The sequence below is a fragment of the Hyposmocoma kahamanoa genome, unplaced genomic scaffold, assembly GCF_003589595.1.
Source record: "Hyposmocoma kahamanoa isolate Upper Pololo Valley unplaced genomic scaffold, ASM358959v1 94, whole genome shotgun sequence".
NCBI classification, from domain to species: Eukaryota; Metazoa; Arthropoda; class Insecta; order Lepidoptera; family Cosmopterigidae; genus Hyposmocoma; species Hyposmocoma kahamanoa.
In genome coordinates, this window is record NW_020654878.1 from 620,546 (window position 1) to 648,417 (window position 27,872).

At 36.7% G+C, this 27,872-nt stretch overlaps 2 protein-coding genes across 2 annotated transcripts in view; both read right to left on the reverse strand.

Annotated features, from left to right (window-relative positions):
* Positions 1-7,543: 7,543 nt before the first annotated feature.
* LOC113237932 (scavenger receptor class B member 1-like) lies at positions 7,544-20,720 on the reverse strand. Its single transcript, XM_026474650.1, has 9 exons — positions 20,632-20,720; positions 18,509-18,672; positions 17,392-17,539; positions 16,531-16,731; positions 13,902-14,023; positions 12,268-12,512; positions 10,425-10,540; positions 8,245-8,370; positions 7,544-7,765 (listed from the first exon to the last, which is right to left on the reverse strand). The coding sequence occupies exons 1-9, from the start codon at positions 20,650-20,652 to the stop codon at positions 7,544-7,546; spliced, it is 1,365 nt and encodes a 454-aa protein (XP_026330435.1). The 5' UTR covers positions 20,653-20,720.
* Positions 20,721-22,757: 2,037 nt separating this feature from the next.
* The window catches only part of LOC113237933 (scavenger receptor class B member 1-like), a 39,983-nt gene continuing 34,868 nt past the window's right edge, over positions 22,758-27,872 (reverse strand). The window contains exon 8 of the mRNA XM_026474651.1: positions 22,758-24,771. Within this exon, the coding sequence (XP_026330436.1) occupies positions 24,454-24,771 (318 nt within the window). The 3' untranslated portion in view covers positions 22,758-24,453. The remainder of the gene's footprint in view (positions 24,772-27,872) is intronic.

Consider the following 27,872-nt stretch of genomic DNA (forward strand, 5'->3'; position numbering starts at 1 on the left):
CTATTATTAATTTTTATATAAGAAATGAACTAAATATTAGCCTGATTGTTTTGACTTTATTTAATAATAGTTTCTATAAGAAAAAAGGTGTATAATGTTGCGGCTTACTCACTCATGTACATGTAACATCACGCATGTATACCACTGGATTATACAGAGACTACGAATTTCCATCCCCCACGTCCCTGATGTATAAATTCATTGCTTTCTTTAAACATATCTGTTCACTCATTTATTTCCAATTATAAATTTCCATATGTGTCAAAGAACCGATAACCGATGGGGGAAACGAGTTCTTGAGAGGAAGTGTAGGACGCCTTCTGGTCAGACAGACGATCTGCAAAAGGCTGCTGGCAGCACATGGATGCGACAAGCTGAGGACTGGGCGATATGGCACACATTGGGAGAAGTCTATGTCTAGCAGTGAACTGCAATAGTCTAATGATGTAGTATTACAAACAGATAAAGGTACAGTGTAATAAAAGAGCATTGTGGTAGGAAAAGGAATGTTCCCTGGTGTAGTCACAAGGAACGGCACTAATTTATAAGGAATCGCGGCAGTCAATTTGAAGGCGCCCTAAGGCTACAAATTCGGAACGATGGTGCGTTCAGTGAGACGGCGCGTTCAAGGTTTGCGAGTACATTGCACGCTACGTGTGAATTGTGTTGGATATATCTAACACAAAACACAGTGTACGCACAAACCTTGAATGCCCCGCTGAACGCACCATTACGAATTTGTGGTCCAAGAGTCGCCTAAGGCCTAACCGAGATCACGTCTGCAAGAAGTTGATAATGATTTCACACATTAACTGCATGTAGTTGACCTCTCCTGCATAAAGTTAGCAGCTTTAGGGTTTTATTTTAAAAGGTTTCTTATAATCTCCAGTCTCTAATGATTAGCACCTATTACATAAAATTTTTGACTATTTTATTATGAAAACTAACACGGTTATCACACATTATAATATAAAAGTAACGGGACTTGCTCGCGTAGTATTTTAGTCGGAAGCGGTCCGACTAGTATCGACCATGATCGATGATCTTATTCAGGGGTTGAGTGCAACGTTCGCAACCGCGTCACGTCTAGCACTGCGCGCTGCGGCTCTCTGCGCGCGCGCCGATGACGCAGTCCGCAGTGGGGAACTCGGGAGGCTGATACGTTGCGTCAGCGCGTCCTGGAACTCTTCTTCGCTACTGCTGTCCGTAGGATTGTTGTCGGGAACAGTCCAGCACACAGAGCTCACCACGTCGTTACCACTGACATCTGCAGCTGCATAGCGAGCGCCATGAAGACACGGCTTCCAGATCGGTGGCAAGCTCCAGCCTCCGTCTCTATTAAAATTTGGTCGCCTACTTATTTCAATAGCCTCTCCATATCAGTCCTATTGTCACATGGCAATCGAAAAAAGCCTAAGCAACCTTTTCAGGTCGATTTTTTTTAATGAAAGTGTACAATTATTTACTTTCGTGATTATTTACAAACAACCTTAGCTTCGTATTCTGCAAATTACATATTTTGAAAAATTTTGCTTTTTTGTTTGTTTTTAACATTTCAATTTGTCAAAATAATCCGAGTGTACTCGAATTGGAAGCACTCATAGCATAGTCACGACTTGTCGCGATAATTTTGCTACGACATTCACTATCCCATTAGATATTAGACGCTAGCTCGGGTGGCGGTCTTTCTCAGATATATCGCGTTGCTCAATGCGTGTAGTGGTCACACTGACATTTAATTAGTGTTCAGTGTGTGCTGCACATTGGACACTGAACGCTCGGCAACGATTCAAGTATGGAGTGTTCAAATGAAAAAGTGTTCGAGTTTCTCGAATTGTCTCAAACTGAACGATACTTATAATAGAATATTGGTTTTATAATAATTATTAAAACCCTTGAAATAATAAAATGCAGCAACCTCCAAATTGGAATGATAATATTTTCAACGCATACTTCTATTGCTATGACGTCCGAAATCCTAGTGTAGCCATTCTATTTCACGCGATATTTTATAGGTGTCACTTATAGCGATAATGGGCGTTAGACATTAACCTTAGTGTGGCCAGTAGCAATGAGCGGAAATAGGACCTAAGACTTCCTGCCGTTCAACTCAGTATAGCCTAAGCCAGTACATCCATATCAAAGTTTGAAAACGAAGGTTTACAATCAGTGCTTTCTTTTTGTTATGACATACGGATCTGAAACGTGGACATTCAGGATACGGTTAGTCCACTAGTTGAAAGTCGCTCACCGAACTATGGAACGAGTTTCTCTAAAGAACAAGGTACGGAACGAGGTTATCCGACAGAGGACCAAGGTCGTCGACATAGCTGGTAGAATAGGCGAGCTGAAGTGGCAGTGGGCTGGCCATATCTGTCGAAGAACCGATAACCGCTGGGGGAAGCGGGTTCTTCAGTGGAGACCACGGCTCGGTGAACTTAATGTAGGACGCCCTGGTCTGATCAAATGGAGTGACGATTTGCGAAAGGCAGCAAATGGATGCGACGAACTGAGTGCCTACTGGGCGAAATGGGCTCATTGCGAGGGGCCTATGTCCAGCAATGGACCGCGATAGATTTAGTAGCAGTAGAGTTCCTTGTGCAAGAGTTCGCCCATGGTAGTACTGCCACCTGCACAAGCAGTAATGCGAGCTTTACTGCATTCCGGTTTTGAAGGGTAAGGGTGCTGGTGAAATTACAGGCAAATGGGACTTGTCAACTAATGTCTCAGGGTGACCTTTGAGCGGCACTGCAACTGTTATGGACAGGCGTGACGCTCACCACCAGACGCGCGATAGTCCTTCTCGTCACTTGTATCATTAAAAAAAAGGGCTGATGATGATGCATTGAGTATAATACTCGATGCGATGATATCACATTTGACTGTAGAGTTGGCGATCGTAGAGTAGCGTATATGACTATTTGATACGATTGTTACCAATTTGAAGAACAACACGGCCAAAAGTTAATTTAAAGTTAATATGTTATGTAAGTTAAGTTGTGCTAAAATCCAATCACATTGCTTAATGGTTCTTTGCTACATTTAGGAATTACCATTTGTTTCATAATATGTTTTTCTTTTGTACAACAAGCGAGTATTGCGTAAAGCACATGAAAACTTCGATAAATTGTGTGAAAAACGGTCTTAAGACCATATCAATGTAGTAAGAACTAGCAGAAACATGATCGTAAGTAATGTAATATAATGTTCATTATTTTACATTCATGTTTTATAGCAAAGCCTTATTTATATTTCAAAAATCTGTTGTATACAACAAGTAAAATTAAGTGAAAATAATAATAAGTAAATTGAGTTTCTGTTTATGCTGTCATTTTGTTACAGAAAAATACGAAATATGTCCTAACAACACTAACTTTGACAATGTTGACACCCGTCAACGTGCAGTTCGCATATCCACCGGCGGCGCCAATGTTCCCGATGCTGCCTGAAGTACCTATTGCTATGTTTCCGCCGCCTCTCTTGCCCCCACCTCCAGCGCAAATGCCAGTGCCGTTTCCGATACCTCCACCAATAATCGGAATACCTATACGCGTAAAAGTCGAACAAACGACTACAACCACAACTACCACTCCACCTCCGAACGATTGTGAAGGTCCAGACAATCCTGTATATCCCCAATCAGTTCCATTCGGTGTTCAAATTGCAATGGCAGCTTTGCGTCCGCCAAAATTCTGTATGGCTAAGAACAAACCAGTTCCATGTCCGCCATGCCCTCCGTGTGCGTGTGCTCCATTGTGTACGCCATCTTTTTTCTCGTATTGCTCTCCATGTCATTTAAGATGTAGATGCCGAGACGGGATGGCAGTTCCTACTCCCATCCCTCCAGCTGCACCTTCTCCGGTTCCCGGGCTAGCGTATCCTATGCCCGTAGGTCCTATGGGACTACCACCTGGTGCAATAGTCCCATATCCTCCTTATCCGAAAATTCCCATATTACTTTTGAAAGACAAGAATGATCAAGAATCAGACGAAAGCTGTGACGATATACATTACGAACGCTCAGGGAAAAGCTATCACAAACATTTCAGGCGTCTGATGAAACTAAGTAAAACTCGGATACCACTGAACTCTCTTTCAGACCACATGCACCACAAAATTAAGTTTTCCAAGTACAGTTGACGCTAATACCGACTTTCTAAGCCAGCCTCTGGCTGGTAAATGGACAGATGTAAAAATGTTAAGACTTGTTAAAAACATATAATTTTTACGAGTTTCGCAAACGTTGTATTAAAATAATTGTTGTTACATAGCAACAGCGAAATATTTTCGGCAATGTTTGTGTTAAAGAATCAACGAGCCTTATCAATAACAATTTCCTGAGGTAGGTATTTATGCAACTTATGCCGCAACAATTGTTCCATTGATTAACGAACAATTATTATTGCATAATTCACCTTATTTCTACTTTAAAATGCTGCGCAGACTTTTTATACTCGTAGTCAACTCACAGCCATGAAACTATTAACTTTACTTCTAGTAGTCAAGAAAGTTTTTTCATTAGACTTAATAAATGCGAAGACACTTGGAGGGTGGAATTTTCACGATGTTGTCAATCATTTGTATCAAATTGGATATAATGGAGGACATAATACGCCTGGAGACAAAAGTCGGTTTCAGTTAGATCAACAACAACAGTTTACGCAGCAGCAACTACAGCAGCCAAATTTTGGTGTACCAAACATTCCCAATGGTACAACACGAAGTAACCAGACTTGTTGTCCAAGAGGTGATTGTCCAAAACCATGTATGAGTCTTTTGCCATACTATCCTGTTCAACAAGTTCCTATTCCACTACCCATTGTGCCAATGAGAGCATACTACGAGAAAGTTGTCCATGATCATCCACCGATTCGGAAAATTAAAGATTTTTTAGAAAAAGATGAAGACGAAGATGATACATCAAGTGATGTAGAATTGGATTGTTCCGATTCCGAAGAGAGTAGTAGTGTTGATTAATATTTTTAAAGGTGGAAGAAAAATAAAGACATTTTGTATTTATTATTTTTTATCGTACACATCATGCGATTTAATTTTATTTACTTTTTTCTTTCTTTGGCATTCGTACCACAGGGTATTAAAACAAAGAGTCTCAACCAGTGCGTCTTAACGTGGACTTTCCCTTCTGCAAATGCCGGGACTTCTCGGAACTGATAATATTTAAATATGCGTATTATTATGTAGAATATAAGTACATAGGTGGCACATTAGTTTTTAACTAAAAAAAAAACGGATAACTCACGTATTTATGTCGAATTTTTGCTCGACATGTTTGGAACCAATTCGTGGTCCTTAATCATGAGATTCCGCGGCAGTGACTCGACGGAAACTGCGCGCCAAAGCCCTGGCAGCCCGATCACTCAGTACGGCAGCGGGCGCAGGCGGCGTCGGCGAGAATCTACCCTCGTTTGCTTCATTTTTATTACAGTCATATGCAGGATTGCACACTACGCTAACAACGTCACTTTCTAAAATCTTGTCTACACTAACCACTGACGTAGTATCTAACACTGTTTTCCACTATCACGATTAAAATTCGAATGACGACCAATCTCGATAGCTTTACGTACTTTCCGCGGAATGAAATGCTTTTCTCTCGTCAGTACGGACACTTTATCAAAACGAATATAGTGCGTCGAATCCGAATCCAATGAGTGTTCCGTCACTGCAGAGCGCCGATTGTCCCGGTTCTTAATACTACGTATGTGTTCCGTTAGTCGTGTGGATATGTTACGGCCGGTCTCTCCTATGTAACTCTTGCCACAGGAGCAGGGAGTCTTATTTACACCGGGAACAATCAATTGCTCCTTATCCTTCGGTGAACGCACCAACTGTCTAAGTTGCATGTGAGGGCGGAAAATCGTCTTGATGCTATATCTTCGGCGTAACTAGTGTCCGATTTTATCCGTTACTACCTTAATGTAAGGTAAGTATATCGGCAGCCTCTCCACTACCGATTGCAATGCCTCCAGTATAAGCCGTTGTTTTCCATTACACGTTTAACATAATCTAGTTCCAGGTGCACGTATTGTGGATCACACAGACTTAAGTCTCGACCGATCAATGTTCTAGGCATAAAAGATAAATGGCATGGATGATGGTGTGAATCTGCCCTACAGTACCGGTCAATATGCGTCGGCTTACGGTAAACTGTAGTAAACCACCAGTCGACTACCTACTGAGGTGATTATCACAAGCGTTGAGGAAACAATAGTGCGGAATAAAATTCCAGCTCTTAACGCTGATTGTATTAGGCAGGATATTGCTTCCATGTTACGTAAGTCCCGACCTCCCAAGTCTAACATACCACACGGGGAGCTGAAGGCATTGGGTGTGCTGCGTCATAACTTGGAGGTGTTGGTGTTGCCAGCCGACAAAGGGAATGCAACTGTCATTGTTGATACGGTAGCGTATGAAAATAAAATTGCTCAGTTACTGAGTGCTGAAAGAACATATAAGAAGGTAAATTACAACCCAACCGCTAGAGTGACTGCCAAAGTTAACACACACACAAGTGTACTACGTCAGTGGGTAGTGTAGACGAGACTTTAGAAAGTAACGTTGTTAGCGTAGTGTGCAATTCTGCATATGACTGTAATAAAAATGAAGCAAACGAGGGCAAATTCTCGCCGACGCCGCCTGCGCCCGCTGCCGTACTGAGTGATCGGGCTGCCAGGGCTTTGGCGCGCAGTTTCCGTCGAGTCACCGCCGCGGAATCCCATGGTTAAGGACCACGAATTAGTTCGAAACATGTCGAGCAAAAATTCGACTTAAATACGTGAGTTATCCGTTTTTTTTAGTTAATATGTCTGAGTCTCACGGTGGTTTTCTATTTAAAATTAGTTTTTCTTATTAAATATTTGCTACAAATTGTTGTCTCAAATAATAATATTGTAGTTGTGTTTTGATAGGTACTTACGTATTTAAATGCTTTAGCCATTTAAAAAATTAACATGAGACAACCTATATTTTTGAATGTTTAGAAAATAAACAAATTTAAAAAAAAAGAAATTTTATATACATTAATGATGAAATGGGTATGTCCACATTAAGAAAACCATCAAACTTTAGGTAAATTAAATCCGCCTATACGTGAACATTTACGATGCGGCTAGTCCACTAGTCTATAGTCCTTTACGAGCTATGGAAAGAGCTCGGAGATTATCTTAAGGAACCAAGTCAATCGACACAGTTAACCGACGAAGCTACAGCGACGGTAACTGGCCATCGCTGTCGAAGAACTGATAACCGACGGGGAAAATGAGTTCTTGAGCAGAGACTATTACTCGGCAAACCTATTGTAGGACGCCCTCGGGCCAGATGGTGTGGCAATCTGCGTAAGGCTGCTGGCGGGATGCGGCACTAAGTACGATTCGCATCCGAGAAAAACGAATATTGCTTGTACACCTAGAGAATAAAATGACACTTCGGATATTCGGAACTCATGCAAATCGGACGTAGTGCACAATCGCTCTAATAGGCTGATGAAAATAATAAAAAAAAAAATTGTTTTACTTTTCGCATTTTATTTTAATAGTGGTATTCCAACTTTTGTGTCTAGATGAGGTAAAATGGAAACTGTAATTGTTGGCGGACGACATCTGCGATACAGAGCTATACAGAAACTCAGCCAGTAGTAAATCATCAATACAAAGAGCAAAATCTCAGTCACTGGCGTCACGTACGGAATGACTTTGTACATAACAATTAAACAGAATTCCGTTCCTTTCGGTAGGGGATTTTGAACCTGAAAAAGAATAAAACACCATAAAATTATAGTTCAAAACGTGAGACGATCATCCAACGTTTAGAACCTTTGCACAAGGCGTATTTTATACGCGCCGACGACACACGTTTCACGAACGCGCGTCATTTACGCCTATACGCGTTGCAGACCCGCTGTAGTGAATCGATTCAAACGCGCGCACATTTCGCATTGAGCAAGAAGCTTATATATTCCGCTGGAGTTTACACATAATGAAGTTAACAAACAAAACTAAAATTAAAACTATCTCTTATCAAAATGCGCTATACATACGCGCGATTACAGCGCGTCTGCGGCACGTATACAATACGTTGTGTGAAAAAAAGCAAGGTTTTGCTGTTCAACAGTTTTACAAGAATCTTACTTATATTTAGATTTAATAAAACTTGTATTGGCTGTTTTATATATTTCTAAAGTGAATATAGGGCTTGTGCACTTGGATAGCAGGATTAAGTACTTACAATATGCACGTAGGAGGTAGGCAGCGTCATATTCGCGAAAGGTCGCATTTGTGGATTGTAGCTAACATCGCTTAGCGCTAAGTTTACCTGCAACATGGACTTCGTTTCCACCTCCAGTGCCACTTGCTGTAGAAAGTAATATCATATTAATCATCTTTCTTATAAAAAAAACAAATCATATTTTATTTTCGGTTTCAAAAGTGTCCCTACAAATACTAAGTATGTTTATGTACAGTCTCTCATGAATAAAATTTACAAATGGTATTAATTATAATATAGGTAATAAAAAATATTCTTAGGTTGTCGCAGTTCCACATTATAATGGACGTGGAACAATGTTTTCTTATTAAAACTTTCAGACGTAGAAACCGCCACATTGGTGTACTTTAGCTACTTTCACAGTTTAAAGAAATTAACAGAGAGGAGTTTAAAGAAATTAACGTTACAGTACATTTAGAAAAATTTCAAAGGTAATATTTTATAAAAAAAAAGTTATAAGCATTGTTGATTACAGTAAAAAAAACTGTGTGTTCTTGACAATCGTCTTCACAAAGTCACAAATTATAAATAATAATATTATACACTTCAATGATAAGATTTCAGTTCATAATCAAAGTTTACCGTTTACCGAGTTTTAACCCTATAGTGAAACAAAACATTTACTCTAGAGATGAAACGGATAGTGATTTGGTCGGATATCGAATACCGGATATTCGGCAGCACCTAGGCTGGATAGCCGGATATCCAGCCGCCGGATATCTGACCCACTGCCGTAAACATGTCGCGACCGGTTTACAGCGGGCATAACCGTGATTGATTAATTAGTGAATGATTGCACTTTCACGTTGACAATTTGATTTGTTGTGGTCACCTGGTTTTTATAAAAACGATTAATTTATTCGCTAATACAAATAAATACATAACAGAAAAGTGTTAGCAGTAAAAATCAAACAGTAAAGATAAAAAAATTGCAATGGTGGATCTATTCATTAAAATAAATATCACCAACTTTTACCACTTAATGCAAAAACTGGTCTTGATCCACCATAATTTGAATTTGAAATTTGAGTATATTAATTTTATAGACAACGTTAACTCTAACTCATATTTCTTTCTCATCTCATAGTTCTTTCAGTTACAAGCAATAAACAGATTGTCAACGATCCTATAGGTGCTGTATGTTCTATTACCATCATGTTTAATCAATAAATCAATATATTTGGCGTAATTTTTTTTCAGTTTTAAACATCCGATATCCGGCCGGATACCGGATAGTTACCGGATTTCCGTTTCACCTCTAATTTACACCAATAGTATTTTATGCAGTTCTTAAAGTCGAATACCGTGTTTAAGCCAGAAGGCTTTGCCGAGTGGCCAAAGTAATAGGTACGAGATTTTAAGACCTAATTATGTAATGATTGTATACAATACTTTTTCTACGAAAACTGGCCAAGTATAATTTTTAACAAATCATTTTTTTTATAAAGTTTTATGTCCCGGTTTCAAGACGTTTAGGCCAATTTAACGAACAGGAGGCAGTATAGAGTTTGAGTAGCGTCCTAATTGATATTTTAATTAGTATAAATGTGAATTCTTCAACTCATTGTCGAGTAGGTACCATAAACAATATAATTTTGATTCAGAACTAAAAGAGCGCCTTTAGGATATGGTTTATGAAGTTATAATATCTAATATCGCGTTTGCACCGCTGCGTCGTGAGTCGCCCAGTTACCACGCTTTCATGTACATTAGTGGCGAATTTGAATTTTATTTACTAGGCAATAATATTTAAATTCTTCTGAATAATACAACCGCATGGTCACCGCGCTGCCGCCGCATAGATCAAATTCAAGCCAGACTCGACCGCGCGGCAGACGCACATTTAAGATAAAACGTAGAAGCTAAATAAATAGGACAGTCAAATTGGCGCGGTTACTGCGCGGTGGCAACGCAGTCTCCGCGCGTGAGTGCTATGAAATTCGTGTCGAATACATGCGCCCTTAAAGTTTCTTTCTCATTCTTCTCAGGGGACTTTGCCTTACGAATGAGTAATAGAGTTTAATCAATGTGACTTTTTGTCACAATGTGTTTGTGACAATGTGATTGTTTATTCAATTGTTTATTGCTTACCAACGAAATTAAGGTCATTTGAGAACCTAAGAACACGTTAAGATACTTACAGGTTCAATAGTTATATGACCTCTAACATTCTCATTAGGAGTCATTCCTTCTATTCGTTCGTAAACTTTAGGGTCGACGTCCAAGAAATGTGGATAACTGACAGTTACAGGAAGACCTGAAAACGTAAATCATACATGAAGTCACTTAGGTGTTATTGGTTATCTATATTAAGTTTCCGGGCCCGTCAAGTGTTGCATGTTAAATTTCAAGACATTTAAAATCAATATTTATAACATGAAAATACTTCTTCTGAAACATGTTCGGAATTTCCATTACTTTCAGTGATCTTTTACGTAAAAACATTGATTTCTTTAAAAAAACAAATATGGAAAGTTTGTCATTTATTCGATTTCATCTCGGCCAAGGCTTGCAAAGTAAGTGTGAAAATCCATTACTGCTCTAAACTTTTAAATTTACCTTATTATTGACTAACAGCCTCATGTCTTCCTACATTAGTTTTGATTATAGTAGTAGTAGTATAAGAAACGCTCCCTACCGACCCTTAGGGTATACGAGAAGGGCACTATAACCTGTGCGCGCACAGGAAGTTTATAAGTTCAAGTTCCAACCCCGATCAGCCAGTGTACAGGGTTGTCATAGACTTCTGTCACTTGACTTCATCCGGTTCTCGCGAGACTAGTGCCTCGGGCGAGCCGCCCCGGATGCGTGTACAGTACCCTCCCTATTTTCCAGATAGGTACCGGAGCTGTAGGCACGCTCACTTCCTGTTACGTTCATTATTGACTAACAATGAACTATGTAAACAGGCAAAAGTGCAGCCTAGTGTTCGTAATTGTGAGAATTAGAAATACCCTGCACCGCTCATTATTTTTTTTTAAATAGAAAGCGGTAAAATAAACTAAAATGCTTTGGTATTCCTTTTTGTTTTTGCGTCTTTATTGTATTTTCGTCGCGAAAATGCGTTCTAGTGAGAAGAGCGATAATGAAAGATATACAGTGGTTTGTAATCCGCCTAATTTAAAACAAGAGTAAATATATTAGCAAAACGTCAAATATTACTTTTAATATTATTATTTTTTAACCGACTTCAAAAAAGGAGGCGGTTCTCAATTCGTCTGTATGTTTTTTTTTGTTGTATGTATGTTACGCGACAACTCCGGTATTTGTGAACCGATTTTCACGATTCTTTTTTTGTTGGAAATACCGCCTGTATTTCCATAGTGGTCCCATTTCATTTTGAAGAAAATCATCCACCTCAAAGGATGGCTGTTCACGCATGAAGATTCATTTTTATAAATAGCGCCTAACTTTAATTTAGGAGCAATTACTTTTAGCAATTATTTAGTTGATTTTGCTATTTCTCCAATTCAAGGCGTTTTTCTCTCGATATACTTTGAGTAGTGTCGTAGTGAGAACCTATTTTTATTATCCCCAGTATCAAGTCCTGTATAGTGGCGAACTAGGGGATATTTCAATGAAACTTAGCAAATAGACGTAATTCCACGTACTTTTGAGGTCGGTTTTTTTAGTACTCTGTACTGAGATTATTTACTTGTATTATACACCTCGCTCTCTTTAGTAATTTTATTTCCTCACATTGTTTGAGAAAAGCACTATATATGCCTCAGCGGGAACGGAGATTGGTTGACTCGCAATCCTTTACTTCACGGCCTCTGCAATAATGTACTATACCACCATAATATCGAAATATCGGATTTGTCAACTTTATGTCTCTGGGTGACGGGCGCGGCGGCAGTACCTCTCAGGTCCTCAGGTCTGCGCCATTTAAAGCTCTGAGTGGTACTGCAACTGTTATGGATAGGCGTACGACTAGTTCTTCTTATTACTTAACATAGTAAAAAAAACATTATGTGCTCTTACCGTGATAACAATCCGACATATCATGAAGACCATCATAAGTTTTGTTAGGATCTATGCCAAAGTAGTTTTTACGGAATTGGTATACCATGGCTTCTCCACCATAATACATTGTTTTGGTGCTGTTGTATTCCATGTCTACAGTTCTGCACAGGCCTTTTCGAATGAGTTTGATACGGAAGTCTTTGGTTCGACCTGGTGGGTATCCTATACCATCATAAGTGTCTTCAAGGGTGTTGCACTTTTCACTGAAATTTAGACAATTTCCAAATAGAAACTTCATAAACAATTCGAACATACAAAATGAAAGTGACCGAATTAAAAAAATCAACAAATGGAAATTGTGTCGGAAAACAACTTTAAAAATCATAATCGATAACGTTATTAACCTGGAAGTGACCCATAAAAAAACGAAGGACACTCACTAATACTAAGGGTCGTATTCTTGAATTCTACTCAATGCTCAAGAAAGGATTTGAGTATGGTTTAAAGCACTCGAAATCATACTCAATTCCCTGCCATTAGGGTCGTATTTCCAGTGCAATCCTGACTTGAGCATTGAGTAGAGTTCTAGAATACGACCCTACGAGTCTCTTTCACTGCTTTTAGTACAAGTTGAAGTGAGATGTACGACTGAACTTTGCCAGCAAGTTTTAAGTCTCTAATTCGCAAAGCAAGTATATATGTAAGCTTGTAAAAAAGTAAGTATTCATATTTTTTGGTAGGTATGTAGTTTATCTGTATGTATAATATCAACCAATGTGTATATGAAATCGTAGTACTTAAATATTGACTTTTTAACACACCATTCTAACTAAAATATACGTTATTGCAGTATTTTTTTGTAAAAATAAGGATATTTAGTTAGAACGACATTCTTAAACCTGTAAATTATGAAGGAAAATCGAATAGTATCCATTCCATACAAATTGTATTTTTAAATGTTTAGTACAGTGTGCTATTTATTGACTTCATAATATTAGAAGTCCGTAGTTCATGAGAATAAAGTAACTAGCGTTCGTTCAATGTCCGAGCAAGGACAAGATGAACTAAATGAACTAGAAGACAGACCTAGTTCAGTTAACCGATTGAACTAGATACGATCGCTTTCTTTAAGGACTGATTCGGCACAAATCTATCTAATAATGTTTGAAATTCCACTCCCGCGTCGTTATGTACGCCGCAAATGCTTTTACAAAAACAATACGCTACCATTGACCAAAAAGTGATCGATTAGCAATTGAACCGTTTTCGTTCCGGAAAACCACCACATTCTTTTACAAACGCAACCTACTTTATTACTTAGATGTCTTTCTTTCTCAAAAAAAACGGCATAGTCTTGATAAGGTCTTTGATAACAACTTATTTAGCTGGTGAAAATGAAAGAGACGTAATTTTTGATAGGTCAACAAATAGTTCAGTAAAAAAGTAACTTTGTAGTGAGTTTTTGTAAATTATATTTTTAAGAATTGTAAGAGACTGAGGCTATACAGCTGAATGTTTTGTCATTATTTCCCAGTACTAACAAGTACAACTTCAAATCTTATTTTGCGTATTTCCAAAAAGTTTGAATTTTGTGTTGGGAAAGAACCCATAACATTGTTAAAATTATTTAATAAGATTGCATTGTTAATTACCATGATTCAGGGTCAATTTCTCCCATCTTGAGCTTACTATACCCGTTCCAACTCTTCACCATAAATTTTTCTTCATCTTTGATGGACACTTCTACCCTTACTCTGGTGTCGTTATCCAAGAACTAAAAGAAATAAAAAAATATAATTTTCATTTTATAAGTGTTAATAGATCAGTCTTATCTGTACGATCTTACTTAAGTCAACTGTGTACTAATTGATTACACAGGACGTTATATTTTAAAACTCAGTTTATTCATGGAAGCGCGGGTGGCACGGAAATTGACAGTAAGAAAAGAGCTGGGCCATGGTCAGTCGCACATATAAACATGTTGAATATATCGACAATTAAACAGGGCGTCTCACGACTATGCCATACGGAGGGAAAATACGTTAAATACCGTAGCCAGAAAATTTTACTTAAAAAAAAAAAATTATCGCCTGTCTGAACCGGGAATCGAACCCTTCACAAACAAAAAACACCTGCAATTTTACTATACTTATCGAAAGCTATTTAATCAAAATAATTAGGTACATTTAACTGCAATTTACAATCAATATATACCAAAATTGCTCAAAATGTGTCCCGTTCTCTAGATACAAGTTCTTACTCTTTTGATAAAAGTCGCTTCCAGTTGATTTATTTATCTTTTAATGGTGAATGTTTAAATTAATACGTCTAAGTTCAGTTTGTAACTCCTGCACATTCTCATCAGTCTTCCTTTTATTTAATATGCTACGTTATTTAGAATAAAATAATCCTTATGATTGAGTCTTTCGGTCAGTTTAATAAAATTACAGGTGTTTTCTTTTCAAATTTGAAGGGTTCGTTTCCCGGTTTAGACAGGCGATCATTTTTGAATGCAGTTCGAATTGTTTTCAAAATCAAAATTACGTCTTTTTTCAGTTAAATTTTCTATCTATGGTATTTAAAATATGTTACTTCCGTGTGGCATAGCCGTTGACGCTCTGTATAACTCATCATAATCGTCATCAAATCTTTTCAGGCGAGGGCACAGGCCACAGTCTGCCACGTTGGCGCATTGAGAGTGAGATGGTTTGCTAGCATTTTTCTCGCTGCGGTTCGAACCTAGAACTTCGCGATTGGCTATCTACAGGAATTGATGGAAGTTTTCCTTTTTAACCAAGTGCGTAGTTGGTCAGCTTTGTAGATTTTTATTTTGTGATCACGTGTCGGGCAGACACAAAATACAAATTAGAGGAAAGGTAGAATACTAGAAAGTAAAACTAGGATTCAATTATATGAATAAAATTGGATCCCCGCGGTAAGGTGCCCAAGATGCTGGCAGCGTTCCCTCTTTGTATGGCTACGTTAATGCGTTGGGCAAGGTAGCCGGGCCCTTGAGTTTCGCAGACAGTCCGATTTTATAAAATTTTGGACAGATGATAGGCAGCTGGACCCCACGGGCTAAAGATTTCGACTCCAACGAACGGGCACGTTAACCGTGGCTAAGGCCCGGCGGATAACGTCGTTGTCACCCTCTGGGTTATTATCCTACCACCAATGTCCTATTATCCTACCACCAATGTTACCATCAATGTCAATTAACATTGACAATGTAACACTATCTGTCTTAACACTTTTTTATTGTAACATTTATTTTGGGTTTTTCCGTTTTGTTACGACGTCTTTATTGCTGTAGTACTTTTGAAGTAAATACTAACTTTGTATGGTTGTACATTACCTATTCTTTATCTATATATCGATCACATTATTATACCTGAACATTATAGTTTTAAATTCTAACAATTTTGTTATAGATAATTGGAATAAATATTTTTTTATTGACGCATGCTGTTCTTTTCTCCATATAATTTATTATTTTATGCATATAATTTTTCGTTTAAGGTTGTTAGTGAAAATGACTGACACGAATACTATTTTATTAGCGCTAGAGGGCAGCATCAAAATTCTTTGATAAATTATTTGGGAGATGTGAGGAAAGAAACAAGTCGTACGCCTGGTGGTAAGCGACACGCCTGTCCATAGCAGTTGCAGTGCTACTCAGACATTGTCTAAAGAAAATGCTAATGTATTGCACAATAGGACGCACTTCGCCCGATCATATCAAATCCTAATACAGGCTAAATAAAAGAATAAAACGAATTATTCGAGAATAAAATATCTAAATTTTTCATATAATTTTTATATGGAGATATTTCTCTTTTTTAGTACGACAGAGAACCTGTGAAGTTTTCGTTTTCAACTGAAGCCCTGTAGTTATTAAATTCAAATTTATTCCAAAATTTTAAAATCGTCTAGCCCTTTTACAACGCGCCGCGCCTGTATGGGACAACCAAAAACCCGGGTAAAACCCGAGCGGGTTGATTGAACCACTGCCCATTTTTAAACGTGACATGAACTATATTAGTTTTTGTGAATTGCTCATGTTGTTTTGAGCTGTTTACAAGTAACTTTTTCGCTTACTATTGCTTATTTTCATAGTTGAGACCTTCAGTTGACCCGCAAATAGCTCGTCACGATGCAATTTACTATGAGAAAAAAGGTGAACGGCTTTTGAATAGTCAATGTAAACTGCACGGAACTACCTTGTGTTTGAGAAGTCTTAATACGAATTAGACTTGCAATACTTAAATAATATATACTTACCGTGTGTAACAGTCCAACCTTATCATATGTAATATATCCTGGTATGATATCGTGAATTGCAGACAGAAGAGTCTCATTATATCCCCAAATGAAAGAATGTGCGTCAATATTCAAAAGGGGCTTAAATTTGAACCTCGTAGTAAGCATATTGTACGCGATTTTAGTCAAGAACGGGAAGGCTGTTAGTTTAGATGTGAGTCCCTGGAAAAAAAGAGATAAGTATGGTAAACCTTTTCCTTTAAATTTTCCTTCTAATTAATAATATTTATTTCAGTAATCACATCGAAACGGTAAACTCGGACTTCTGAACAAGGTGCGTCGTTTTTAACACCTGACCTGTTATACCTATTGTATAAACCACAGGTCAAATCTCGCGTCGAGTATTGTTCGCACCTTTGGAACGGCTCTGCCAAGTACCTACTCGATGCCTTGGCCAATTTGCTGTGTCACATCTCACGAGTTATCGGCGATGCGAGGTCTCATCCCACCTTGAACATCTGCACTTTTATCGAATGTGCCATGGCGAACGTTCTGAAGAATTATTCAACCTTATATCTCCCTCCCCTTTTCTGCTCTGAAGTGGCCTCCGTAGTCATCGTTTTTGGTTTGGTGGCATCTTTTTCTGTCGCACAGTGGGCAAACCTAAGGGAGGTTGCAGTTGTAGCAGTTGCAGTCCAGTGCATGTAGTCCCTCATTACGATATGGTGTTCTTCGAACGAGGCGGAGATCATCTTGTAGGCATGCAGTACGGAGGTAGCTGGGACGACGATTGCACCAATACTGCACTAGGTTCCTTCACGTTTGGATTCCACTTATTAGATGATGTTAAATGGCCTATCAATTATAAAAAAAATAGCTTACCGCCATAACTATATTTGGCAAGACGATGTTAAAATCCTTAGGATTGCCAATAGATTTTTCTGGTAAGAAATCTAACACATATTGGGGCGTGTAATACATTCGTTCTTTTTCTAAATCTATCTCCACATCTTCGTTGAGACGAGTTTCTCTAAAAATTAATATGTACCAAGGTATTTATCAAGGTAATGAATGATCTAAGTGAAATGATATACATTAATTGTTTCTGGTTCTTGGGTTTTAGTCATTGCTACACGTTGGTAATGAAACTACTTATATGAATACATTTTGCGTTTATTATTATTTTTTTTAAATAAATCACTGTTTTGGACTCTAGGTTCTTAAGTTGAGGGACCTCGAAACGTAAATATGAATATGACTAGGAATCGTTGTTTCTTTTGATTTAGAACCAAAAAATAGTTTCATTTCAAATTAATGTGGCTATAAGCGCAAAAGTGGTGCAACCCATATTAAATATATTTGTACAATATTACTTTAATTGATACTAAATATTTTAGTAGCAGTAGAGCTCCTTGGGAAAGTATTCGTTCAGGGAAGTACAGCCACCTCACCTATTTCTGCCATCAAGGAGTAATGTAAGCATTATTGCGTTCCGGTCTTGAAGTGTAAGGTGCTAGTATAGTTATAGGCATATGGGACTTGTCAACGTATGTCTCAGGACAGAGGCCGCAATGGCAGTGCCTCTCAGATCTTTGCGATTTATAGCTCTGAGTGCCACTGCAACTGTCATGTTCGTCCCGTCGCTTGATGTAGTAAAAGAAATACATAATTATTTTATATTTGGATGCTATTTTCTTGTATAGACCACTTTTGCTATGATAGCCTCAATTATATTAACAAATTTTCGGAACGCTCGTGTAAAAATAAAATACTAGAGGTCGTCTTGTGGCGCAAAAATTGATTTTGACCTGCGACCTGATATTATGGAGGTCAAGGTCACTGTTTTAAGTCTACTGGAAAAATATTCAACTGTTTAATTTTGCAGAACTAAAAAAAAAAGAAACGGCTGCGCTTCGGTCCCTATTGATCCTGATCCCTATCATTCTGCCTGCTTTTCTCTGTTAATGTGTAGAATATTCTATTAAATATATGTACTTACTGGTACGTAAAAGGTCCAACCTCTTCCATTTTAAGCTTATAATCTTTGCCTGATATAAATCGGTCAGCGTTTGTTATGTTAAATAAAGTAACTGAAATTTGGATTGTCTCAATTTTGTCGTGCATAAACCAGTTCATGTAAAAGCCATACTTGAAACTTGTGTACTGAAAAAATAAGTCATAATCAATAGTAAATAAGTAAGTAATAATCAATATGGGGCTTGGTTTTTTTAATAGATATTAGACACGCTTGGTCACAACCTGATGTGGTGTCAAGCGGTAATTTGCCTTGCAATGGTTCGCGTTTATGCAAAAAACACTTTTAATATCTATATGTTTGAGGTAACACCATCGGCATTAATCAACAGAATCTGTATCTAAAAGAAGCGTGCTGTTAGGATTATTTAAAACGTGGGTCCCTAAGTTTTAGAGTTATGTTAAAAAAAGAAACATTGTTTGTTACACCTAATCATTTGTTACACCGTGTCACAAGTAATAAAGATTAATGCGGCTACTGCCGCTAAAAAAAATAAATCCTAATCTACTGATTATGTTATAGAGTTCTTAGGTTTTCGCGATTGTTACACATAGGAAATGAACTAATTAATATGTTTTAATTTATTCTAATTTCTATTATTAATTAATAATAAATTAAACTTAATAAAATTTCAACCAATATAATAATTTGTAAAACATAATGTAGCGTAAATTGGAATGTTTTTTTTGTAAAATTAAAAATAAGGTATTTAATTAATAACTTTTGTAACTATAGTGAAAAATAGGGTGGTTTGCATTAACATTAGATATAACTGGTTGATTAAAGTCAACCGTGACCACGGAACCTGTAAAGGGCCCGAAACGTCGGTTAGTTTGAAAAAACAAATATACGCGATTTAAATTCGGAAAAATAGTTTCATTTCCTACTGATTATGTTTTTAATTTATTTTAATTTCAATTGGAATTAAGCGATTAAGTGCTCTTTTCCTTGTTTTTGAATACTGTGTGTTTTAATAATTAGTTTTATTTGTGATTTTGTATCTTTCTTTTTTTCTAAGAGCAGATTGCTTCGCTCTGAAGGAATGCAGTGTAAGTTCATTATTGAACTAAATTAAGACGTTGATACGGAATAATGATAATTAATTTAATTAGCCGAGGAAACTCTCTATAATGTCGCGAGAAAAATAAAAATGACACCATGCAAGGAATTTGTAGGAATTGAAGTTATATTTTCACAGGTTTACACGTTGGAAATAGATTTCAATCAAATGACAATGTACAAGAAATTGCGTCGTATAAGCGATGTTATTCGTTCAACGAAAAACGGACGTCTCGCTGCGTGCAAATGGAGAAAATTTTGCGGAAACTAATTATTTAATGTTATAATATTTTTAATATTAATATATAATTTTTATTAATTTAATTTATTAAATTTAAAATGTATATGATCAAACACCCAAATATAAAATATATTTTTTTTAATTTTTACCAATCCCAAAATAAGTTCTAGTATCATTGTTATTATTTCAGTAGTAATCATTTTGAAGTTGACTAACACGTATTATTATAATTTGGGATATGATTATAACAAACGCATTGTATTGTCATTATTAATTCAGGTTATAAGCGCAAAAGTGGTGTAATTAGTGATTTAAAATTAGTTATAATTTTATTACACTAATCATTATTACCTATTAATTTTTTATATACATGAAAATAGCATGCAAAAATATAATAATTATGTAGTATTATTTAAAGTAATATTGTAGAAAAAAAAATGTGGGTTACACTACTTTTACGCTGATATCCTTAATTATTTTGTTTACAAAGTACGGTAATACAGAGTTGGCCAATAATTCCGAGCGGTATTAAAGTATAAATGGAAAACATTAAAAAAAATCTAATTTTAATCCACTAAGTATAGGTTCATCATATTGTTCAATGCTATATCTTTTTAAATATCATTTTTAAAATAACCATAGACAACAAAATTTTAAAAGTAAAAAGTTCTTTTTCGTTTAAAAAAGTTAGCCGAAGATAAAAACTGCGCGCACTTGTTGGCCAACTCATAAAACAATATTTTTTATTTATCACAAACTTAAAAGTAATTCAAAATTAAATACTTACACATTTTATCAAGAAGAACATAACGTCACAACACAGCAAAACCAAAAGTATGCAACTCGTTAATCCGCCAAAAATTAAGTTCTTAATAAGGTCTTCTGCAATAACGTAAATTAAAAAAAAATTGATTGCACTTAGGTATACGTGATTAAAATATTTAATTTAATTTTCATAATTAACAAAATACTTACTATTAGTAATATTTTTAACATTAATAATCTTCATTGTTTCAAATTTAAATTAAACTAATAAACGTCAGGATGTGTTAAGGATTAAATGTTACTAAACCTTAATTTTAATTAGATGTTGCTTTTATTGGCCGCGTGCTATGTACAGCAGGGGTCGCCAGCATTTTTTTAGTGGTTCTCGTAATAATTACCAAACTTGAAAAGTGAACCGCGTCACTAAGTCGTTTGCGACTTTTGTGTTTAGCGCTCCCATATGCCAGTTTCATATGGTTTTGGACAAATCTTACTTAATATTTCTTCAATTTTTATATGCTACTTATTATTTATTAACATTATTTTTAACGAAAATTTAGAACAATATATATGTAGTCTTGCTGTTTTTCCTAAATGCAACTGCAGTTTAAGAATATTGACAATTTCCGTAAAACAGTTGTAATATTTTTTCCCTTAATAACATTTTTGAATTGTACTGGTAATGTTTAATGCTCCTTGCCAAAAGATAAAATATGTCCCGTAAGATAAACGTATTGCTCGACAATCTCCAACATCTCGTTTCCAACAGTGACACCTTTGGCAAGGAGCATCAAATGAAGGAGATTAGCAAAAGGATTCAGCTCGAGTGCACTGCTTTTGGCAAGTTGGACGACACACACTCAATTTTGAAAAAAAGAAATTATATAACTTTAGCGTAGTCGTAATAAAGTATCACATCAGCGTAAAAGTACTTAGTCGCTAACTAGTTCTGGAGTGTGTCAGTTCAAGGTTTGCTCTTTACGCTAAATAATAATAAAATTATTCCGTAACGTACGTGAGTTCGTGAAATCTTTTTGTTACGTTTGATATTAAATTCGATTTAAGTACCTACGTTGAGTCAGTGACGAAGCAAGGTATATTAGTCTCCTGTCATTTCTATTATCTGGTATCTGATATACGGCTAATAATTTCTAGTGGTGTGAGATTTTTTTGTTATGAAATTTTTAAATACCTTTTTCTAAATGCACAATGTTCTATTTTTGAATCATACTTTATTATAAGCGGAAAGCTTCTTATATGTATTAGTAAACGGCGCAAATCGGCAAAATAACTGCGCATTTTGGAGAAAAAAATATTTTATTGGTAATTAACTTTCTGAAAGGCACTATTACACAATATTATTCGACTGTGTCTATCTACGAAAGTTCTAGTAGCAGTAGAGCTCTTTGTGAAAGAATTCCTCCAGTGAAGTACTGCCACTTTACCTGTTTCTGTCGTCAGTAAAACTGCAGGCACATGGGACTTGTCAACTTTTTGTCTCAGGGTCACGGGCGCAGCCGCAGCCGCAGCAGTCATAAGGAAGAGTGTCGCTTACCAGCAGGCCCACGACTTGTTCGTCCCGTTACTTGGTATCATAAAAAGAAAATATTTTTGGCAAATGTACTGAAGAACGACTCTTAAACAATTGGCGCAACCCCGGTCAAAGAATTCAAATTGTGCAGTCTCATGCAACTCAAGATACGTATTGGACGCAATAGCGATTTAACGCACGAATGTTTACGATTTCTGATATTTATGTGCTGCTTGTACAAGGTATAACAAAGTTGGTAGCCAAATATTAAACTAAACCAGTTTCCCGTGGATCTCACTCAACAAAAATAATGATATTATGAATAACCATATAGCGTAAATACAAAAAATCGGCATATTATAATACACAAACACGCACGTCAAATGTGCACGTCATGATTTTATTGCTTACAATAAAAGGTAAAATTTTGTGAGCAAAATAAAATAAACGCATTTGGTTGTTTTACCATTGTTTTTTTTATCGGCAAATGTCATCTTCACATTATTTCTTACACATTACACATTACACATTATTTATTTCTTACATTTGCAGTTTACATTTTACATTAGCATTTACTCCTAAAAAACTGACATGTTTGGTGGGTTCACCATACAACGGTATTTGCGTCATCGGACAGCAGTAAATTATTCTAAAATGTTGTAACATTATTTAGATTTAAATAATGCATTATTTCAAGTGAAAAACAATTCAAGCCATTGAACTTTTTTCATTTGTACCAACTCTGGCGATTCCTACGTATTGTAAATGGAACTAGTTATATTTTGTTTGAAAAAAAAAAGAACAAAACGTGACTTTAGGTCCAGGAAGAAAAATTTCAAATTTTTTTTTGTTTATTAATCCTCGACGCAAAAGAGGGGAGTTACAAGTTTGAAGCCTTCGAGCGATGCCACACGCGCGATACCGGTGCATTGCGGGGTCGCCACGGCGACAGTCGCTTATTACGCACCGCAGCCACCTCTCTCAGCTTTGTCTCACGCGTTTTGTCATGTAGTGTTCTAATTTATATGTAGTTACAACCATCGAACCAACGCAACGCGTCGTGTGCTCTTAGTTTGTAGGTACATCTATCTGTGTGTGGCATCGTCGCTCCCAAACTAATAATTTTGATCTTGACCATTTATTAGCTTACAGATGCCCAGTTCAAACCACTTTTGCAAACACGTCTTTTGCCTTTTTTGCCACATACTCTATACAATGAACACACAGGCACACAAGCACACGCACTCACACACGCACGCACGCATACGCACACAATGAAAAATAGTTTCTATTAATTAAATTACGAATATTTACTTTCTAAATAACGCACAAACATGTTAGTGTCATTTTAATGTTGATAATAGTTTATTATTTTTACAACTACTTATTTACAAACTGTGTGCCCCATTGCGAAGTTACAAGACGTATTTATGTTAAGTCCCTGCGATACAAGTATATAAATACATAATGCAGGGAACGCGAGATATCACTGGCAAAATAACATTAATGAGAAGAGAATAAGCTTCTTGTCGCAGAAACAAAAATCTTCCGTAGGATTTTGGGACAATGCAGACGGAAGATGATAGCTGAAAGATCCGAAAGAACCAGAAGCTGGAGGACAACTTATCTGAGCCCAATATTATCGGAGAAATCAAGCCCGCAACTCTCCGGTGGCTCGGACACCCCGAAAGGAAGCCAGCTTATAGGGCAGTGAAAAGGGTCTACATGAGACGTTCTATTCATTCACACTCAAGTTGAATCACACTACGCACACCACCAACCATTCGCACTTAATACAAAAGAAACATAGGTATGAGCAAAACAAAAATCTACCCGCTTTACTATTAACACAGTCAGACTACCGCCGACGAATATAACGATGTACGGGAAAACCTACAGTTTATGTTACATTGTTTTTAAACATAGTTTGTATAATTTTATGTAATAAATAAATAAATAAAAAAAAAATATATATATATAGTGGTCAACGACAGGTTTGTCGGCCCGAATACCGATGGAGGGACGACGTGGAAAAAGATGCAGAGAACTGGGAGGAAACAGCGCAAGAAAGGGCGCACTGGCGTTATCTAGTATCGGAGGCGAAGACCCATTTCAGGCCGCTGAGCCAGCGGAGTAAGTAGGTAAATGCAATGTTATGTAATCTGGTGTTTAGTATAAAAGATATTTGTTTTTATTGCGGATGGCAACTTTTTTTACTTATACACTAAATACACTGTACACTAAATGTTTATATCAGACGTTTTCTTAAATATTAATTAACATTTTCGTTATGACAATAAGTGATATGTGAAATTAATTATTAAATTGTACAATTTTACTTGCATCAACTTTGTCATTATTGTTATAACCGTTCTCTGATGCCATCAACGGCACGTCTCTATTGCCAACTGTTTTTTCTGTATCTGCCCTATGGTAGAACATTCCTTTCTCCATACCTTTTAAAACATCTTTCGATGTTATTTTATTTCTATTAAGTATTTTGAAGAAGCTATACCAAGATATAAATGTAAGTATAAATAAGAAGATTTTGAGGCTAGTAAATAAATAAGATCCCATGCCATACATTTTGTTCAGGATATCTTTGCTTTCTTCGGGTAAAGGCGGCTGAACCTGAAAATAAACAACTTTTTTTATTAAAAAACCGACCTTAAAAGTTTTTGGAATTACATCTATTTGCCAAGTTTTGTTGACATCGGTTGCCGGAAAGTGCGCGAAACCGAAACTTAGAGGTGGAATATTTTCTTCGAATTTAAATGGGACCCCTACTGAGGTACCCTCTTTCCAATAAAAAAAAATCATCAAAATTACGGTTGCAATTTAAATAAATGAGAACTTCCTCCTTTCTTGAAGTCGGTTAAAAACAATAATTATAAATAGATAGGTAAATGCATAATTGTTTTCAGTTATTTTGTACTTTTTTGAGGTACAGACTTCTATTACTATAATACCAATGTTTAAGGACTTCTTCAGTAGCAGTGGAGGTCCTTAGGATAGAGTTCGTCCAGGCCTTTTTTTTTTTTGACGGTGGGGAAATCTTTATGGATACCCCAGGCTTTATGGAGAGCTCAGGGAGACTCAGGGGTTATGTGGGGACTCTCCCTCCAGGTTGGAGTGCCTACCCCACTAAAACCCCCCCGGGTTTCCCTCTCGCCTTTGTTGTGTCGTCTCGTTGAGTCGGCGCCGTGGGATCAGTGAACATTCACCACGACGCCGCCCGGAGTTCGTCCAGGCCTGCCACTGCCACCTTACTAATTCTGCCGCCAAGCAGTAGTGTGAGCACTACTGCGTTCCGATTTGGAAGGGTAAGGGTGCTGATGAAATTACAGGCAGTCTCAGGCTGACTGGCGCAACGCAGTGCCCCTCGGATCTTTGTGATTTAAAGCTCTAAGTAGCATTGCAATTGGTGCTGCTTTGGGTGTCTTTGGTAGAGCCTCCGAGTTAGTTCCAATTGCTGGTACTCATGGTAGGAATTCTCTAGTTTGAAATCAGATATGAATAATAAGTAAAGAAAAAAAATGTTAATTACATGCCACCTTTTTTAAATATTCATAACCTATAAACGACAATTATATTACACAAATAATGAAAAAAAAACTGACTGTTATCAAACAAATCTTAGTGGAAGTTGTTCTTTCATTTACATATTAGTTAGACGTGTTGCTGGAATTATTGTGTTTGATTGGCACGAGACATGTTTAGTTTTTCCGATATATATTAAATGAAACACGGACGATCGCACACTGACTGTATATATTGTGAGACGTTAAAAAAGGTACATTAGGAGTCAAAGTCAAAGATTATTTATTCCATAGATAAAATAAATTTACACTTGAAAATGTCACATTTAAGCTACTGCTCGTTCACTACGCTGACCTCCCTGAGAAGAACGAGCAAGAAACTCTAGGGATTGCTCTTTTCAAATAAACTTAAATGCTATGGAATACACTTTGAATCAAATTTGTGTGGATTCTGGAGCCATGTCGTCTTTCCATACATCTTTATCTAACACGTAGTCTTCAATTTTGTAATATGATTTTTCGATCAAAATATTTTTAATGTAGTTTTTAACCTTAGGAAATGATAAACTTAATATATGCTCCGGAATCTTATTGTAAAAACGTATACAGTTCCCCATAACAGAGTTGTTTACCTTGGTTAAACGAAATCGTGGTACCATGAGTTTGGACTTAGCTCTAAGGTTAATATTATGGATATCTTCTTTCTTATTGAAATTATGTATATTTTTACGGGCATATAAAATATTTGAGTAAATGTACTGTGATGCCACAGTCATGATACCAGTCTCCTTAAACTTTTCTCTGAGAGAAATCCGAGAGCCTAGACGGTACACAGAACGAATCGCTCGTTTTTGCAATACAAATATGGTTTGAATATCTGCCGCTTTACCCCACATGAGAATCCCGTAGGACATTATACTATGGAATTAACTAAAGTAAACTAGTCTAGCAGTACTAACATCGGTATTCTGCGGACTGCGTATGCAGCGGAGCTTAATCTGCTGGCCAGGAAAGATATATGTGGAAACCATTGAAGTTTACTATGTTTTTCAGTTTAAATTATGGTTAGTAAAAAGTATACTGTTGCTATGTTGCTACTTAAAGTAGGAGCATTGTCGTGGGACTGTGTTATATTTTCTATAACAGCGTCCTTAATATTAAAAGATAGTAAACTAGCCACATGTCCCAGATACCTTATGGGTAAAAGTAAATTATCCTCAAAAAGTTTGAAGTTCCTTACGAACTTATTAATGTCAAAACAAAATATAACGTCACTATGACGCCAAGTCAAATTATGAATGTGCGAATTTATGTTATATATATACTTATTACGAGCGATGTCTAGGTTAGAGCAGTAAGCGAATGCACTTAGTATGAATTTACACCCACACTTCTCATGAATTCTGAAGAACACGTCAATGCTACTATTTACTTCTTTTTTACTAATGTTATTACTATCACCTATTATAAGAATCACTGTTGTATATTTATCAAAGTTGCAACCACTTAACAGTGTAATAATTTGACTAAAAGTAGCTCCTGGATAGCAATAGTTGACTACCCTTTGTTTTAAGTGGTTACTTAGGTGGTGGCCTAGTCCTACGCCTATTTTATCAGAAAAAACTACCGTTCTTCTGGATGACCTGGTAGGAGTTCTAATAGTCTTGAAGTTTACTATCTAAGGTCACTCCCAAGAAGACTGCTTTATTAACAAAGTCTAACTTTTCTCCGTTTATTTCTATGCTTGGACTAGTCGATTTTACGTTAGGTAATTCAAATTTAACACATTTTGTGTTCTTGGCATTTAGCAATAAATTGTTAGCATTAAACCAATAAACTACCTTAGAGAGGGTATCATTAAAAAGTCATATCATTAATTAGTTAGGAAATAATAAAACTAAATTTTCTACGTACATAACAGTTTTATTTTTCAATATAGACAATTTCGAAAGCTGCTCTCTAGGGCCCGGCGCCCATTGGGAATTTTTACGTGACGTATAGGAATATATCGCAACGTTATGACATTATAGTTGAAATTCCAATAACAATGGTTGTAGTTACAAAAACGACGGTAAGCTGACAGCCTCCGAAATGCCCTTTTTTATGACATCAAGTAACGGGACGAACAAGTTGTGACCCTGGTGATAAGCGACACGCCTGTCCATAACTAGCTGTCACGCTGAACTGCCACGC

Bases quoted from the DNA above. Each gene is read 5' to 3' on its own strand.
- LOC113237932 (XM_026474650.1), bottom strand. From the start codon at position 20,652: ATGTTCTTCTTGATAAAATGT. The intron at 14,024-16,530 runs GTAAGTATATAT...TATTTCTTTTAG, and splicing joins AGGTTGGACTGTTACACACG to TTCTTGGATAACGACACCAG. The intron at 8,371-10,424 runs GTAAGTATCTTA...TACTTTCTACAG, and splicing joins GTCATATAACTATTGAACCT to CAAGTGGCACTGGAGGTGGA.